Source organism: Loxodonta africana, chromosome 3, assembly GCF_030014295.1.
Source record: "Loxodonta africana isolate mLoxAfr1 chromosome 3, mLoxAfr1.hap2, whole genome shotgun sequence".
Lineage (NCBI taxonomy): Eukaryota > Metazoa > Chordata > Mammalia > Proboscidea > Elephantidae > Loxodonta > Loxodonta africana.
In genome coordinates this window covers 194,404,631-194,424,059 of record NC_087344.1, presented here as the reverse complement: position 1 = coordinate 194,424,059, position 19,429 = coordinate 194,404,631, and the positions used below count along the sequence as shown (strand labels likewise).

The following is a 19,429-nucleotide window of genomic DNA, read 5'->3' as shown; positions in this document are numbered from 1 at the left end:
GACAGGATAGAGAAACACTTGTGGTCTTAAGTAGGAAGAAAGGGATGTGGGGGAAAATTTTTGAAATGTGCACTGGATTCTGTTTTCCCAAAGGGGATTACTGTTGCTTTCATTAGGTGGAGACCCAAAAGGAAATTAAAAGGCAGTGGAAAATCTTTAGCCCATGCTACGACCTGATCTCTTCATTTACTTATCCACATAAACAAAGTCAGTTCTTCAACTAAGGCCTTTATTTAAAGTGTTCAGACTCCTGGTTTGATGATCTTGCTGTTCTGCTCTTCACCTCCTACTTAAAGGGCAGGTCTTTACCAGCCTTATCTTCCCAAGGATATGTGGCTGTAATACTCATATTTCTGTGTAGAGTGGATGCTAAGATCCTCAGAAGAACACTTCCCAAATTGTCAGAAGAATTTTCTACCAATAGCCCTGCACAGAGCATCCTTGACCTCTTTATTCCTCAGGGTATATACCACAGGGTTCAGTAGGGGGGTGATGACAGTGTAAGTCACTGAAATCAAGTGATCCTGATCTCTGGTGTTCTCTGACTTGGGCTTGAGGTAGGCAATGGAGACGCAGCCATAGTGGACAATGACCACAGTGAGGTGGGAGGCACAGGTGGCAAAGGCCTTCTTCTGGCCCTCGACTGAAGCAATCTTGAGGATTGTAGAGATAATGAGGACATAAGAGATGAAAACTAGACCCATAGGTACGACAAGTACCAAAATACTGATGATAAAAGTCAGGATCTCATTGATGGTGGTGTCAATGCAGGAGAGCTTCATCACAGGTCGGATGTCACAGAAGAAATGGGCCACCTTTGTAGCACAGAAAGGTAACCTGAATACAGATGTCACCTGTGTCATTGCTACAATCATCCCAATGCTGCATGCCCCCCATACCAACTGGGCACACATCCTCTTGTTCATGCTAACTGTGTACCTCAGGGGATTGCAGGTGGCCACATAGCGGTTATATCCCATTGCTGTGAGCAGGAAGCAGTTAGTGATGCCAAAGGTTACAAAAAAGAACATCAGCGTGGCACAACCTGCTAATGAGATGGACTGGCTCATACCCACGAGGCTGGAAAGCATCCTTGGGAGAATGACTAGTGTATATACAGTCTCTGAAGTGGACAGCATGCCCAGGAAGAAATACATGGGGGTGTGAAGATGAGGATCAATCTGGATAATGGTCACAATGATGATATTGCCTGCCAGGGTTAAGATGTACAATGTAAGAAACACCAAAAAGAGGGTGAGTTGGTGCTCACAGAACCTGGAAAAACCTTGGAAAACAAATTCAAGGATGAAAGTGTGGTTTTCTCTCTTCATTGAGTGGTCACCAAGACTGTAATGTAGAAGAATAAAAGAGTTACATGATTTCAGCAAGGGAGTTTAAGCACGTTTCTGAGATTGATTGAACTTAGTTCTCATCTATAAACCTGGGGAAACATTTCCCAGTGGATTACAGTCAATCCCTGGGTTTACTTAACTTTATTTAAAATATTTTATTCTGCAGCCATCTATTGCAATTTCTTGTCCATTCCAGGGTTACATAAGCCTCTTTTTTCTCACCGCATAACCACGCTCATTCTCACTGTACACGCAATTTTCTTCCCATCTGGGGTGTTCTTCCTCATTTCCTCCTCTTATTTAAAATTTCCTTATTCTTCAAAGATCAATTCAAGTTTTCAGCCTACCATGAAACCATACTGTACTCTGATGTTCTCATATTTATTTTCTATCCGCATTAGCACTACACTGCCCTCACACAACCACTCAGTGACTTTATAATACATTTTACCTCTTTGCATCCCTTACCAGCTCAGGATTATGCATGAATTAGATGCTTGAAAACAATTTGTTTAAGAATTGACTGGAGGCATCTTTTCTTTCAAGACTATGAATCATCCCCTTGTACATCTTTTAGGAAGTAGAAACAGAGCAGATTCAGAAAGGTTCAGCTTGTTTTTAAGAAGGAAAAGACAAACCTTACCCAACATCCATCCTCTCGCCAGTGCTGTCTGAATGATGGAAGTCTGCTGACAGTTCACAACACTGATTCACGAATGTTATAAACTGCACTACATCTTACCTTCCCCAAACTAGAAGGTAAATTACAGCCAGTACAATTTTGCGAGTAGGCATACACTTACTCTGCAGAGGTAAACAAATATAGCAGGGAAGATGCAGCAAATTCAAGTGTCCCTCACCTAAAGCAAAAACAGAACCTGAATACAAAGGCCAGAGTTTTACTAAAGATATATCATTGTGTCGAGCAATGGGGAACGCTCCAATTTATGTAATATTTCACATTTTTGTCCTTTTAAACAGTAAGCTCCTGTAGTGTCTTTAAATTAAATTCTGATTTTCTTATGCATATTTAGAAAAAGACTTTTGCATAAAATAAATCGTATCTTTGATGAAGGTTAGAAGGTATGGAAAACCTCCTTTAAGTTTATAAAAATTTATTTAAAAGAAGTTGGTGAACAGCTATTAATCATTTACGCTAAGAATACTAAAAGAGAGTAAAGCTGCAATAGAAAATATTCCCCAGCAGGGAAAATCATTTGGCACTAAGATATATGGCAAAGACATTTATCTTCCATGAGGCCTTTGAACATAAGCTAGGCAGTGGTCCAGCCATAGGGGGGTATGGCACATCTAGGATGAAACAGAAACTGTGGGTCAGTGATTGTGATTGCTACAATGACAGGTGCAGATGTTCCTGGTAATTAATGACACTAAGTGTTCTGGAATATACAGGGCAGTCCCACCCAAGGAAGAATTGTTCTGTTTCAAATACCAGTGTAATCTCTATTGAGAGACACTGGACTAGAATGCCATCTGATCTGGCTGAAATCCATTTTGAGGTAGAAGAATGGAGGTTACGACCTGGTTAGCATCTTCTACTCTAGGGAGCTTATAATTCTTCAAAGGAAATCAAGGGAGGCAAGAGCAAACACATCCTCATGAAGACTTCCACCCAGATGTGATAAGAGTTGTTATGTTATAATCAGTTAAAGATAGCCCATGGGTAATAAGCTGATTTAATTTCCTTTCCTAAGGAGCACTTACATGTCTCTGCCTAGGACCGTGGCACAACAGGAAATCTAGGCTGGAGGAGGCCGAGGAGTGAAGACAGAAATGGTGTCTCCTTGGCCACAACGTGCCAGTGCAGGAAACAGCAAGGTGTCCAAGAGGACTTATGGCAGGGGCTGTGACTGAGTGAGCAGTCAATAAACACAGTAGGGATGTGGTCAGGTTTCGGAGACAGAGGCATCATTGACAGCTCATTTGGATGAAGTCTTTGAAGCCAGAGAAGACATTCTCTAAGGAGCAGCCAGTTGGACTCTTGGGTGTCATTCCCTGAAGACATCCTGACAGTCAACCTGGGGCTGGAAGGATGCAGACAGAAGGTACCTGGGGGCCTCGTTACGTGTAGGGTTCCTTTATCTAATTCAGGTTTAGCCCTCTGGGAGAAGTTTTTATGTCAAAACAGAATTGCAACAAATGAAGCTGCTTTTATTTTACTTTATTTTTAGTTCAGTTTAACTTGTTTGAATAAGCAGTTGTGTATGTGTTTCCATTTTAATAGATGTGCCTTGGAAATCCATAGTTATAATGGTAGGCAGCTTAAGCTTAGTCCTATACCATTTGAATCTAAGGGAGTATAGGTAGGCCCTTTCCCTAGAAACAGGAGAAACTGGCTTTCTCTTTGGAATACCAAAAACCAAACCAAGTGCCGTCAAGTCAATTCGGACTCATAGTGACCCTATAGCAACCCTATAGGACAGAGTAGAACTGCCCTATAGAGTTTCCAAGGAGCGCCTGGCAGATTCGAACTGCTGATGCTTTGGTTAGCAGCCGTAGCACTTAACCACTATGCCACCAAGGTTTACCTCTTTGAAATAAAAGTAGTCAAATCTAGCCAAGGTTCTACAGAGGACAGTTCACGCTGCCTGTTTTTCAGCCCTGTGGCGTATTGTGTTGGAATGGCACAGTCCTTAGACCAGTGATTCTGTTCTCGGTCTAGGAAACAGAGATGAGCTTTTGAACACTCTGTTCCCTTTGCTCGGCATTACCTTCCCTTCTTCATTTGGCAAACTTCTGCTAGTCCACCAAGATCTAAATCAAAACTTACTTCTCCCTAGAGACTTTTCAATAATCAGTTTGTTGCTTCTCTAGCATTTTTGCATACTTTCACATGTATTGCTTATTGGGGTCCATTCATTTTTCAAACACGAAGCATGTGCCAGGCGCTGTGCTAGATGCTGGGAATACAGACATGAATGAAATACTGAAACAATGTTTGAGGAGCTAAGCATTTAGTTGCAAGTGACTGTTGTGATTATTAGTTACTGTTGAGTCAATTCTGACTATGGTCCCCATGTTTTACAGAGGTTTTCTTGGCTGTAATTTTGATAGAAGCAGATCACCAGGACTTTTTCTCCACAGTGCCACTGGGTGGGTTCAAACCGCCAGCTCTTAGGTTAGCAGTCGGGCACAAACTATTTAGGTCACCTTAATAAGCTGAGATGAATACCACATGTAAGTGGCACAAGAAGGAGATAATTTCTGAATAGACTCAAGTTAATTACAGAAAATCACATTGTGGAGATAAAGTGATACAGGTTATAAAATATTTTAGAGTATTTAGATTTTACCACTATCAAGAGCCTCTCAAGTGATTCTCATTTTACCCTCCTGTTACTGGGCTTCAAAGTCCCTTAGCAACTGGCCCCTTAAGGAGATGAACTTCTTTACCACAGCCACCTTGTACTCTTTTCCTATTTACCTGGGACTTTTGCTTCTCTTCTGGAAAAAGGCATTCTCAGCACCGGGATTTGGCAGATCGATCTGGAAGCAGGGGGAAGATGTATTTGAGATTGGTAAGAAGAGACCAGCTAGGCTGCTGATGTAACCGGCCAGGCTGTAGTTAATTGGGATTGATCTTGAGGGGTGGCAGCGGGCTCAGAGAGGAGGGACAGATGTGAGAGACATTTGAAGAGAATCAACAGAGCTTGTAACTGAATCAATGTGTGGATCAAGGGAGGGGAAAGAGCTAATCATCTCATAAGTATTCTCAGCAGGTTCATTCATGTCAATTCCCTGATTATTCACAAATACGCAGAGCTTTATATTGTAACAGATGAATCAGAGGAAATTATCTCTATATTAATGGTCCATTATTAGATACACTTGGTGGCCATGGAATTGCAATAAAAAAGGGGTAGCTGGGCAAAATACCTCCATTTACTACAGTGACATAGCTTTGGGACAAATTAGGAAGATTTTGGAAACGGGGCACCAGCTAGGTGGCATAAAAATGTGATGCCTGGTGAAAAAGGAGAAGTATTCAACTTCAGAGTCAATGAACATTTGTTAAGCACTTGGGGAAATTTTTGCCTCACTTAATCCTCCAATCACCCTATGAAGTCAGTACTATTATTCCCATTTTACAGATGATAGATGTGTGAGAACCTGACTCTGCCATCAACAATAAACAGATTGGAATCTGGTGGTAGATGGGAATGAACAGCTGCAAGGTGACTATAGGAAGAAAGCTACCTAAACAGCTAGCAAAACCAGTTGTAAACTCCCCTAATTTTGAAGACTGCTTTATCTGGGTCCCAGGTACAAGTTGTTCATCCACGGCATCTGATTTAGTTTAGGGTCCCAAGTTCAAAACCCCTAATGATGCTTTGGAGTTGCCAGTAGGAGTCTCCCAGAGTCCTCGATAGAGCTCACAACAGGTTTAACAGAGGTCAATACTATTTCTAAAGTTATGTCTAGTCCTACGCGCATTCCCCACCCGATTCCTGTCACTTAGTGCTGGGGTCTGCAGTTGTTCTGTGTGAAAAATCCTTTTAAATTTCAAAATATTTCATGGATCCCCACTCAATAATGGTTGTGTTACTTGTACCTATTGGTAGAAAAAGTGAGTTATGAGAAAGAGAACAATAAATTAAGTGATTTCAAATGAATTGTGACATTTAAAATTAGCAGCACATGTTTGTGTAAGTATTTATTCACCTGGCATATGAGCATTGATACATATATGAATTCTGGGACTCCTTGTAGTGACTCTGAGACAACTAAGGGTAAAAAGGGAATGATGCTGTAGTGGCCCAGTAGGTGGGTAGAGCGTAGAGGAAGGAAATCTGGGGTAGAAATACAAACAGCAGCTGGGTGGCTTGTTAACCCATGGCAGTGCAGCCAGGAAGAAATTCTGTCTGGGAAAATAGTTTCCTTTTACTGAAACATAGGAATGGGAACTATGGGGAAAAGTCATTGAGAAAATAAGCTCTCGAGAACCCTGTTGTTAATGAGGGCTCTCTGCCAAAACCAAGAGTGACTTGATGTTGACTGAAGAGTGATGTACAGAGCAATGTGTGTGTGGAGGGAGGGGAAGGCAGAAGAGAATGAAAGGGATGCTAACAGCTATTGCTGCTGCCCATGTGCCAAGGAAAGTTATGTTCATAGCCTTGTTGAGACTTCACCATAACCCTGGCAAGTAGAAAATATCAGTCCCACTGTGCAGATAGGGGATGAAGGCTAGGGAGGTTAAGTAACTTTCTATAGGACACACAGTTCATAAAGGTGGGCCTAAGATTGGGACAATGTCTCTCTGGCTCCTAAGCCTATGCACTACCTATAATATAACATTGCTTAAGTATCTCCTTCACCACTTGTCTACCAGCTTTTGTACTGTGATGGCTTTTTGTTGTGCCGTGATGCTGGAAGCTATGCCAACACTATTTCAAATATCAGCAGGGTTGCCCATAGTGGGCAGGTGTCAGTGGAGCTTCCAGGCTAAGATAGTCTAGGAAGGACATGGAGTTCTACTCCTGAAAAAATTGGCCAGTGAAAATCTTATGAATAACAGTGGAACATTGTCAGAGATAGCTGGAAGATAAGCCCCTCAGGTTGGAAGGCACTCAAAATACTACTGGGAAGAGCTGACTCCTCAAAGCAGAGTCACCCTTAATGACACGGATGGAGTCAAGTTTTCAGGGTCATCATTTGCTCATGTAGTGTGACACAAATTAAGAAGAAACTGGTGTAAACATCCATTAATTACTGGGGTGTAAAATGTATGAAGTATGAATCTAGGAAAATTGGAAGTCATTGAAAATGAAATGGAACACATAAACATCAATATCCTAGGCATTAGTGAGCTGAAATGGATTGGTATTGGCCATTTTGAATTAGACAATCCCATGGCATACTATGCTAGGAATAGAAGAGGAGTGATGTCACATTCATTGTCAAAAAGAACAAATCGAGATCTATCCTGAAGTACAATGCTATCAGTGATAGCATAATATCCATAAGTCTAGAAGGAAGATCAATTAATACAACTATTATTCAATTTTGTGCACCAATCATTAATGCCAAGGGGCCCTGGTAGCACAGTGGTTAAGAGCTCAGGCTCTAACCGAAGTTCAAATCCATCAGCTGCTCCTTGGAAACCCTAGGAGGCAGTTCTATTCTTTCTTATAGGGTAACTACGAGTCGGAATCAACTTGACAGCAATGGGTACTAATGCCAAAAATGAAGAAATTGAAGATTTTTACCAACTTCTGCAGTATCTAAAATCGATCAAACATGCATTTAAGATGCTTTGATAATTACTAATGATCAGAATTCAAAAGCTAGAGACAAAGAAGAAGGATCCTTAGTTGAAAATAATGCCTTGGTGATAGAAATGGCACCAGAGATCACGGGATAGGATTTTGCAAGACCAATGACTTATTCATTGGAAATATCTTTTTTCAACAACATAAATTGTGACTATACACGTGGACCTCACCAGATGGAAAACACGGGAATCAAGCTGACTGCATCTCTGGAAAGACCAAAAACAAAACAAAACAAAAAAATAAGCCCACGCTGTTGAATCGATTCCAACTCATAGCTACCCTATAGGACAGAGTAGAACTGCCCCGTAGAGTTTCCAAGGAATGTCTGGTGGATTCAAACTGCCAACCTCTTGGTTAACGGCCATAGTACTTAGCTACTATGCCACCAGGGTTTCAGAGATGTTGGAAAAACTCAATATCATCAGTCAGGACAAGGCCAGGGCTGAGTGCGGAACAGACCATCAATTGCTCATAGGCAAGTTCCAGTTGAAGCTGAAGAAAATTAAAACAAGTCCATAATAGCCAAAGTACAACCTTGTGTATGTTCCACCTGTGTTTAGAGACCATCTCAACAATAAATTTGACACACGGACCACTAATGATGAAAGATCAGACTAGTTGTGGGATGACATCAAGGATATCATACATAAAGAAAGCAAATGGTTATGGAAAAGACAAGAAAGGAAGTAGAGACTAAAATGGATGTCAGAAGAAACTCCAAAGCTTGCTCTTGAACATCAAATAGCTAAAGTGAAAGGAAGAAATTATGAAGTAAAAGAGCTGAACAGAAGAGTTCAAACAACTGCTTGAGAAGACAAAGTATTATAATGAAATGTACAAAGACCTGGAGTTAGAAAGCCAAAGGAAAGAACATGCTCAACATTTCCCAAGCTGAAAGAACCGAAAAAAAAAAAAAAGTTAAAGCCTCAAGTTGCAACATTGGAAATTTCTATGGGCAAAATATTGAAAGACACAGGAAGCATCAAAAAAAGATGGAAGGAATACAGAGTCACTGTATCAAAAATAATTGGTGAATGTTCAGCCATTTCAGGAGGTAGAATATGATGAACACATGGCACTGAAGGAAGTCCAAGCTGCACCGAAGGCACTGGTGAAACACAAAGCTCCAGGAATTGACGGAATACCGATTGAGCTGTTTCAACAAACAGATGCAGCGCTGGAGATGCTCATGCCAAGAAATTTGGAAGACAGTTACCTGGTCAAATGACTGGAAGAGACCCATATTTGTGCCAATTCCAAAGAAAAGTGATCCAACAGAACGAGGAAACTATTGAAAAAAATCACTAATATCACACTTAAGTACAATTTTGCTGAAGATCACTCAAAAGCAGTTGCAGCAGTACATCAACAGGAAACTGCCAAAAATTCAATCCAGATTCAGAATAGGACTTGGAACCAATGATATCATTGCTGATGTCAGATGGATCCTGGCAGAAAGTAGAGAATTCCAAAAAGATGTTTACCTGTGTTTTACTGACTATGGAAAGGCATTTGAGTGTGTGGATCATAACAAATTTTGGATGACATTGCAAAGAATGGGAACTCCAGCACATGTAGTTGTGCTCATGTTGAACCTGTACATAGACCAAGAGGCAGTTGTTTGAACAGAACCAGGGGATACTGCGTGGTTTCAGATCAGGAAAGGTGTGCATCAGGGCTGTGTCCTTTCGCCATATTTGTTCAATCTGTATGCTGAGCAAATAATCCAAGAAACTGGACTACATGAAGAGGAACATGGCATCAGGATTAGAGGAAGACTCATTAACAACTATGATATGTAGATAGCACAACCTTGCTTTCTGAAAATGAAGAGTACTTGAAGCACTTACTGATGAAAATCAAAGACTACAGTCTTCAGTATGGATTACACCTCAACATGAAGAAAATAAAAATGCTCACAACTGGATCAATAAGCAACATCTTGATAAATGGAGAAAAGGTTGAAATTTTCAAGGATTTCATTTTACTGCCCATGAAAGCAGCAGTCAAGAAATCAAACAATGCATTGCATTGGGCAGATCTGCTACAGAAGACCTCTTTGAAGTGTTGAAAAGTAAAGATGTCACTTTGAGGACTAAGGTATGCCTGACAAAAGCTATGGCATTTTCAATTGCCTCATATGTAGGTGAAAGCTGGACAGTGAACAAAGAAGACTGAAGAAGTACTGACACCTTTGAATTATGGTGTTGGGGAGGAATATTGAATATACCAGGGACTGCCAGAAGAAAGAACAAGCCTGTCTTGGAAGAAGACAAGAGTGTTTCTTGGGAGAGAGGATAGAGAGACTTTGTCTCACGTACTTTGAACATATAATCAGGAGGGACCAGTCCTTGGAGAAGCATATCATGCTCGTTAAGGTAGAGGGTCAATGAAAAAGAGGAAGAACCTCGATGAGTTGGATTGATACAGTGGCTGCAATGATGGGCTCAAACATAGCAACAATTGTGAGGATGGCACCGTACCAGGTGGTGTTTCATTTTGTGGGACATAAGGTCACTGTTTTCTAGGGTCACTGTGAGTCAGAACCAACTCGACGGCACCTAATAACAACAACAACAAAAACAAATATCTTATATTTCAATGTCATAGGTTCTTAGAAGGGAGTCAGAATGAACAAGAAAGTGGGAAAGAGAACAGATATAGAAGCCTTTGGCCCACCTTAGACTTTCTGTTTGCCTTTCTTTTTGGGGGCTGTGCTGAGTGGAGAAAAGATGCACCAAGATATTCAAGGAATAATGCATATTAAATATATAATACCTTAAATTTTGGACTGATTTCCAAAGCCTAAGGACAACCTTAACAGGATTTGAGATACGGGTAAATCCACAATTTGGGGGGCTCCTTCTTCTCCTAGTCTTTAATTATTTTCAAGGAGAAATCTGGTCAAAATAATCATCATGAGTTTATAATGCAACTACAGACTTTGGAGCTAGATTGCCTGATTCTGCCACTTATAAGCTGTATGATCTTGGGAAAGTCAGCTTTTTGGGGGTCCTCAGTTTCTTCATCTGTAAAGTAAAGATAAAAACATACCTACCCCACATAATTACAGTGAGAATTAAATGAGTAAAGTGCTTAAAATAATGCCTGGTATCTAGGATGCATTCATCAATTGTACCAAAAGAGGGTATCACAAGTGAGGTCAAATAGCCTGAAACTAACTAAGTAAGATGTAAAGAGGGAGAGAGGCTGTCAGCTGACACTAATTGCATTTTAGGTGCTCATACCTGTCTTAGCTCTCTTCCTCTGCCTCTTGCTTCCCTCCTTCTTTTCTTTCAATAAATAATTATCGAGCATTAATTATATACCAGCTTCTGTTCTAGGTGTGACAGATGCAGAGAGAGTATTCAAAGAGTGGATCCTGAGTGATTTTCCCATAAATTTTTTATAGATACAAACGCCCTTAGGTTGGGTTCCCTAGAAGCAAAGCCTGAGACAGGGATCTGGATGCAAGTGATTGGTTGGGGAAGTACTTTTAGGGAAAAGGGAGTAAGGAAAGCAGAATGGGGCAGGGAAAAGAGATGAGCAAGGATCTGGTCTTAGTGGGAGCCTAACTTCAGTCTGATCCTATGGAGGTCTCCAGAATTGCACCCTAAAGTTATCCCATCTTGAGGCAAGGAGGCAGTGGCCTTTTGTACTTTCTGTGTTAGTCTTGGCTGTGGATGGTCCCTTGATGGGGGGTGTCTATCACCTCCAAGGAAGCCCCCTTCCAACCAAGGGAGGGCTGTAATAGTTCAGCAAAGGTAGGATGGAGGCAGAGGGAGGTTGGGGAAGGGTATGAAATATGTGGGCTCTTCTTTTGTATACAGGAAGTCATGTTTAAAATTTTTATGCAAGCTGCTCAATATTTAAACTTCTCAACCAGCTTGTAAATTGGCCATCAGAGGCTGTCTGACATAGCTGTCTAGGGTCTATATGTATAGTAATGGGCATCAACTGAATAATTAATGGACTAATTTCTTTAATTGTGTAAAATATGGCATTGGAAGTATTGTGTGTAGACAATGGAGAACCTGTCATATTCAGTGCCCTGATTTTCAGGCTGAGTCCAGATCCACATTACATAAATTCTTAGGATAAGATACAACATATTCTTCTCACCCTCCCTACTGGTTTATAATACCTATGACAAGGGTAGCAGGATTAATGCCTGACAATATAGAACAGTACCTGGGTATGCATTATCTTATTTGATTTTTATCAAGCTTGGTAAATACACCCATCAAGTTTGGCAAACCCATCCATCTCCTCTTTTATTAAATTTTTGTCCCTTGTTTCACTCAATACCTCTCATCCCCAGATTCTTTCCAGATCAAGCATTTAGGGCCCTCACACTGCCTCTTATCTGACTGGCTCCCTAACCTTGACATCTAACCAAATTCTTTTTATTTTATCGTTACTGAGACTGACCAACTCCTAAGAGAGGGATTTTCTGCCCAAAGCTCTGAGCAAGGCATCTTTGACCTCTTTGTTCCTCAGGCTGTACACAACAGGGTTTAGCAGGGGTGTGATGACAGTGTAAGTCACAGAGATAAGTCTGTCTTGCAGGGAATTGTGGGGTTTGGGTTTTAGGTAGATGAAGGAGGTACAACCATAGTGGACAGTGACCACTGTGAGGTGTGAGGCACAAGTGGCAAAGGCCTTTTTCCTGCCCTCAGCTGATGCAATCTTGAGGATGGTGGTGACAATCAAGACATAGGAGATGAAGATCAAGACCATGGGAAGAACAAGAACACATAGACTGATAAGCAAAGTAATAAACTCCTTAATGGTGGTGTCAGCACAGGCGAGCTTCATTAGGGGCCGAATATCACAAAAGAAGTGGGAAATGATGTTGGCATTGCAGAAAGGCAGGCTGAACACAGAAGATACCTGGATGATGGCTGTGCTTAGACCAATGCTCCAGGATCCACTTGCCAAATATATACAAGCCTTTTTGCCCATGATGACTGAATACTGTAGGGGGTTGCAGATCGCCACATAGCGGTCGTATCCCATGGCTGTGAGCAGGAAACAATTACTGACACCAAACATGAGATAGAAGAAGAGCTGAGTGGCACACTCAGGAATGGAGATGGCTTTTTGTGGGCTAAGGAGACTAGACAGCATGCGGGGGATGATGGGCACAGTGTAACAGGTCTCAGAAATGGACAGCACACTCAGGAAGAAGTACATAGGTGTGTGAAGTTGGTGGCTGAGGTGAATAACCATCAAGATGACAGCATTGCTGGCAAGGGTGAACAGGTACAAGGCCAGGAAGACCAAAAAAAGAATGAGCCGATGCTGCCACCCAAAAATGGAGAAACCTTCAAAGGTAAACTCTGTAACTGCTGTGAAATTGTGTCTTGGCATTGGGGAGAATCTGTGTCTGAAAGAGATGAAATGGGAAGGTTGAGCATCCAACCTGAAAAAAATAGATTGTTTTAGGGTTATCATCAACCATGTGTAGGAGGGACCAGAAAGAGTGTAGTTCTGGGTTTCAGAAACTCTCAGCATTCGGAAATTGGCCAAGTGCTCAGAGCCACCTCTCAAAAGTCCTCAGTGTCCTGGCATTGGTGTCAGATACAGTGAGGGTGGGAAACAGAGTAATCATATAAAACTGGGTAGTGGAAACAGTAACCAGATGGGTCAGAAGTAGATACAGATCAGAGAAGGCACTAAACTGAGTGTGCAGAGCCCTGAAATTCTTCCCCAACTCACCTGGTTTAGACCAGTAATGAGCCATCATATCATCATCAGAGACCGAGTGCCACGGGACATTCCTAAATAGTGAATTAGTCCAATCCAGGGGCAGAGCTCTGTGTGAGGCACTCTCCTGGGAGGTACGAGGCCAGCTCTAGCTCTGCTCAGAAGGGCTCCCACTTGGTAAATCATAATATAAAACACCGTCCCCCCTCACAGTTCAAATTCAAGATGGCCAATGTATGGACTAAGGCAGCGAGAGGAGAGACCGCTGTGCTCAATGGAGCAGAGTCTAGCATGTGGACCCAGGACATTCTGCCATCTTGAGACAACTCTCTTTTTTTCAGTCTTTCTTCCTTCGTATGGCCCCCAACTACTTAATACCTGAGTTTCCCTCCTTCTGTGTGGAGGGTAGTTTTTGCTTCTATTTTCTAGTCTCTAGTAAAGCACAATCGAGTCTCTGAAACTTCTTCAGAGAATGAAATACCAGCAGCTATAAGAAAACAGTGATAAAACCAACAACATATTTAAATTTACAGGAATTTCTGGATTTAACCCCAGTTTAAATGGAGAGATGCCTGGTTTTCCTTGCTCAATTCACTTGACTCCATTTGCTCATCTAAAAGATAGAGAAATAACGTCTACCGCATAGGGTTGCTATAGAGATTATAGGAATTACTGTATGTAAATTGCCTAGCACAATTATTGTTACACAACACCCAAACAATACATTAAATTTTTGCTTTCTTCCCTTCATCTGTCCTAACCATTCCCACTCTCCATAACCTGGACTCTACTTGTGTATTAGTTTGACCCAAACACTTCAAAGCTTTAAAAAGCAAGGATGTCACTTTGATGACTAAAGTGCACCTGACCGCATCATGGTCTTTTCTGTTGCCTCCTATGCATTCGAAAGCTGGATGATAAAAAAGGAAGACAGAAGAAGAATTGACACATTTGCAATTGTGGTTAGGAGAAGAATATTGAATATACCACGGGCTGCCAAAAAAACCCAACAAATCTGTTCCGGAGGATGTACGGCCAGAAGTCTCCTTAGAAGCAGGAATGACAAGATTTCATTTCACTTACTTTGGATGTGTCATCAGGAGAGACCAGTCACTGGAGAATGACATTATGTTTGGTAAAGCAGAGGGTCAGCGGAAAAGAGGAAGATCCTCATTCAGAAGGGTTGACACAGTGGCTACAGCAATGGGCTCAAGCGTAATAATGATTGTGAGGATGACACAGGACTGGGCAATGTTTCCTTTAGCAGTACATGAGATCTCTATGAGTAGGAGCTGACAGGAAGGCACCTAAAAACAACATCACACACGTGTGCACACACACACTCTCTCTCATGATTGTTGTGGTTAATATCTCCAATCCTTACCGCTTAGAAAGTCCACACCCAATCTCCTTCTAGCTCTAGATCCTGAAGTGTGTAGGGATTGGGGTGATTGTGGTCTGGAATCAAACACCTTTGTATTCAAATCCAAGATCCATTACTTCATATGTGGCCTTGGCAATGTTCCCTTTTCTTCTTTCTAGGCTTCAGTTTCTTCACCTGTAACATGGAGATGATACTAATATCTACTTCAGAGGACTGGTAGGGGGATTACATGTGACAAGGTCTGTAAGGCATTTAGCAGACAACCTGGCATAGAGTATGCTGTCCATAAATGATTGCCATTAATAAAAATGAACATAGATTTTAACAAAATAAGAGTATTTTACTTCAGTGTTTTTTATCTTTTATGCTTCACATAGAACAGAAAGAATTAAGGTAATTCCCTGACACTTCTCCTCTCCCAAGCCTGAATTGAAGACTAGAGTAGTCTTCATCTAACTAACGTTTGTGTAGCTCCTTGCTGCTGAGAGGATGCTCTTCCATCGTTTGTAGGAATGAGAAGAAGGAGGAGATAGCAGGGGAGGAAACACAATATTAAAGCAGGGAAGATAATCCCAAGGACTAGGTAGGACTTCTGGATGTTGGCTGGAATAGATAAATCATTTTCAGCACCCCTCCCACACCTGGAGCTGCAGCAATTCCGCAGGAATCCTCAGCCTGCCATTCTCTGACTGTCACCTTCCTGGTCTCTGGCTGAGATCTGGGGCAGAGAAAAGGAGGAGGTGGAGGGGAAGTCTGCGTTCCAGGAATATGCTTTTCCCAGTACAAAGATAGGCATGGGGATTAGGTTTATTCAATCAAAGTCGTATGTTCCATTTCTTGCCTCCAGGCACTACGAACAATACATGTCACGGAGAGGGCAGACAGGACTGGATGTTCCCAGTTCTCCTGACGCACTCGACGTGATTCCACACGTGGAGACTATATTTTTAGATAAATTAACCGATTAGCCCCCTTGAAATATCTGCCTGAGAGGCTCCAGGGCTAGTGGCCAGATAAACGTTTCTGAAAGTTTTTTTCTTTATTTATAATGCTTTTTGTTCCCTAAGCTTTGTGGCACAGTTGTATATTCTTTTTTTTTTTTTCTTCTTCTACTTAACATTATTCCCAGGAGAGAAAAGAAAAAGAGAAAATGGTATCCCATGAAGCCAGGGTCATGAGGCCACATCTAGTCAGAGACAAGAATCCCTGCTTCACTGATTCATGAAATGTGACTTACGTCTCACTGGGCAAGGCAGAGGTTCATTCGGAATTCAAGAGTGAGGCTTGGGTGCGCAAAGAGGTGATTCTTAGGACTCCCCTTGTGCCGTGGATGACACAGCACACAGACAATCATCCAAAGAGGGAAGACAAGAAGAAAGGCATAGAATCCATCAGGTTCTGTCCATTTATCTCCCTATTTCTTCAGAAGTGGGAATAACTCACAGGCACAGAAAGCAGCCTGGCTCCTCTGTGCTTCCCCCACCCACAGCCCTGCCTCTTTAAGTCTGGATAGCAGGCTGCCAGAGGGGACCATTCTCCTGTGTTCCAGGACACCTGGGTCTCTCTCCCCAAAGCCACAGTGACTGTCACCAAGGCAGCACCAGCAAGACCCAAGCACCATGATGTCTGAGGACTTCATTATAAAAAGGGCTCATCAAACCAATTATATAGATAGTACTTTGACTATTTGGGGTTTCCCACAGGAGCAAAGCCTTTGCATCAGGACACGGTCCTGCTCTGCTCGGTGGATAGAGCAGCTCCTGCCTCATGACCACCTTTGCAGAGAGGGCCTGAGAACCTTACCACGTTTAAGGGTACAGCTTCACTAGCCAAGTCACTCAAGCTCGGAGCACATGAGCGACTTGGATCTGTCTGTGGCCCCTTCCAGTTCCAATGGTCCAGGAGTTGTAACTCATTCGTTGACTGATTCCTTCAACAAATGCTTATTGAGCACCTCCCACATACCAAGTCTATTGTAGAAACCGAGAACATCACATCTGTACTCCATTCCAGTTCTGCTGGCTTTGCACATATTAATTGCCTTGGAAAAGCTGAAAACCTTTTAATCAGGAGGAAGGCACTCATTGGAGTCATTCCCACATTCTCCTTTTGTTTACCTTTCATAATGTGAGCCCATAATGGGCCATTCCCAAGGTTGAAGAAGAATTACATATCAGGTTCCCCTGGGTCTTGGGCTTTTCAGTAATTCCTTGTTCTGTTGCCTCGTTTGTGGCTTTCTCTTAGAGACTCCAAAAGTAAGAAAGGTTACCATTCTAAGCACTAGCCTACTGAGAAACGAATACCCCAAATCAAAGCACTTTATTGTAGTGTCTCTGACAAAGCCAGTGAACTGGGAAAGACTGACAAGCATGGGACCATTGCTGGGGATTTGGTTTAATTCAACATAATATCTTTCAACATTTACCCAAGAGAAACTGGAAATACTAGAGCTCATAAGCCATTAAGATTCTGAGTCCCACAAGTGAGAGCTAGATATACAGGATATTTATCATTGCTAGGGAATGGCCAGTAGGTAACCTGGTTAGAATTATTCAAAATCCTTGTGGAGCAGCTAAGGGAGGTCTAAAATTTGGGCAGCATATCTTATCAAGACCTTAATATACTCAGTTAGTCTTTGGTCTTATTTGTCGATGTCCATTTTTCAGAGTTTCTCTGGGAGCTTTATTTAAATATGTAGCTCTTTGAAATTAGAAATAGAAATAGAACGGAGTTGAAAGCCAAGAGAAAGGAAAGGAAACCCAGATATTGAAATTGTGAACTGAAAAATAACTGATCCTTTTTTTAAAAAAATAACTGATTCTTATTGTATATTTATCTGACATAACATGAGTTTAGGCTGAAAAAGACTAAAAAATCTGGAGTGGATGTATTTTTTTTCTGAAAAGGGAGAAAAATATATCACTAATTACATCATCTTTACATTTTGGGTAGTTTTGTCTTTTCCATTCTGGTTTTTTATCTCCGTTATTTATTTTTTTTATTGCATCTAACCATGAACTATAATACAATATTGAATACTAACAGTTATAGAGGCATTTTTGTCCTTTCCTAGATTTAATTTCAATGCTTCTCACAGTTCATTTACCATTAAATATGATGCTTGCTTTAGATCTCTGGCAGATACCTGTCATGAGATTAAGGAAATTTCCTTCTATTTCTGGTCGTTTGCAAGTTTATCATGAATGAGCTGCTACATTTTCAGCTAGCTCCTTTTCTGGACCCATTGATATAATTATATGCTTCTTATTTGTTAATTGGTTAAGGTGGTGAATTACTTTGGTAGGTTATTCTAATGTTGACTTATTCATACATTTCTAAGAAAAAAACCCACTTGGTCATTTTATGCACTACTGAATTCAATTTACTAATTTTTTCTTCTATTCTTAGCCCACATAGTCTCATGTGTCTACTTGAACCAAGAAGCTCATTCCTCACCAGTATCATTTTCTGTCTTATGTTGTTGTTGTTGTTAGGTGCTGTTGAGTCGGTTCCGACTCATAGCGACCCTAGGCACAACAGAACGAAACACTGCCTGCTCCTGCACCATCCTCACAATCGTTGTTATGCTTGAGCTCAGTCTTACAGTCCAGTCCAATCCCTGTCTGAAGAGTTGGCTTCAGGAATGGTTTTGGTCTTGGGCTAACAAAGTGTTCAGGGACCACAACCTCTACGGTCCCTCTAGTCTCAGTCAGACTATTAAGTCTGGTCTTTATGTGAGAATTTGAGGTCTCTGTCCCACTGTTTTCCTGCTCCAGCAGGAATTCTCTGTTGTGTTCCTTTTCAGGGCAGTCATTGGTGGTAGCCAGGTACCATCTAGTTCTATCCATTATTAGCCTGTAATGATCCATTCCTATTTTATTTTCAGTACCAAAAGTTTGCAATTAGTAGCGAAAATTTACTGGGGACATTTCACATTTTTTCTGTGCTGTGAGCCCGGTGTCTCTTTGTTGTTTGTTTTTTGAAAGAGTAGGTTTTTGACTACTAGTTCTATTTTTTAAGGTTATTATTGAAGTGAATTTTCTGTTTCTTCTTGATCTAATGATGACAACTAATATTTTTCTTGGAATTTGTCCATCTTATATACTTAAAAAAATAGATTAGTATAAAGATGTTCAAGGTATGTTTTATAATCCTTTTTTATCTGCGTCAGTGCTCAAATGCTTTTTTTCTACCTGATTTTGTTCATTATGTCCCTGTGATTTTTCTTGATGATAGTTGTCAAAGGTTTAGCTTTCTTATTGTTCTGTGTTTTCTTTAAGGTTCCTGGGTGGCACAAAGGTAGGCTCTGGTTAGGTTTTTGGTTTGGTGTTGCTTACTAGCTATGTGACATTGGGCAAATTGCTTAATCTCTCTGTGCCTCAATTTCCTTATTCCTACTTTAAATAGTTATTGTAAAGCCTAAATAAGTAAAATTTAAAAGTGCTTAGAATAATGGCTGGTATATGGTAAGTGGAAACCCTGGTGGCATAGTGGTTAAGTGCTACGGCTGCTAACCAAAGGGCTGGCAGTTCAAATCCGCCAGGTGCTCCTTGGAAGCTCTATTGGGCAGTTCTACTCTGTCCTATAGGGTCTCTATGAGTCAGAATTGACTTGACAGAACTGGGTTTTTCTGGGTTATATAGTAAGTGCTGTGTAAGTTTTTGTTAAGGAAATATTCAGGTCTAGGAGGA

The 19,429-nt window shown here is 41.3% G+C and overlaps 2 protein-coding genes across 2 annotated transcripts; both read right to left on the bottom strand.

The window, feature by feature from the left end:
- Positions 1-401: 401 nt before the first annotated feature.
- LOC100671769 (olfactory receptor 10J1) lies at positions 402-1,991 on the bottom strand. The gene has a single exon (XM_003415175.4). The coding sequence runs from the start codon at positions 1,329-1,331 to the stop codon at positions 402-404; it is 930 nt and encodes a 309-aa protein (XP_003415223.2). The 5' UTR covers positions 1,332-1,991.
- A 10,091-nt stretch (positions 1,992-12,082) lies between these two features.
- LOC104846343 (olfactory receptor 10J4) lies at positions 12,083-13,112 on the bottom strand. The gene has a single exon (XM_010595030.3). It carries the CDS (start codon positions 13,100-13,102, stop codon positions 12,083-12,085), a length of 1,020 nt encoding a protein of 339 aa, XP_010593332.3. The 5' UTR covers positions 13,103-13,112.
- Between the last annotated feature and the right edge of the window lie 6,317 nt (positions 13,113-19,429).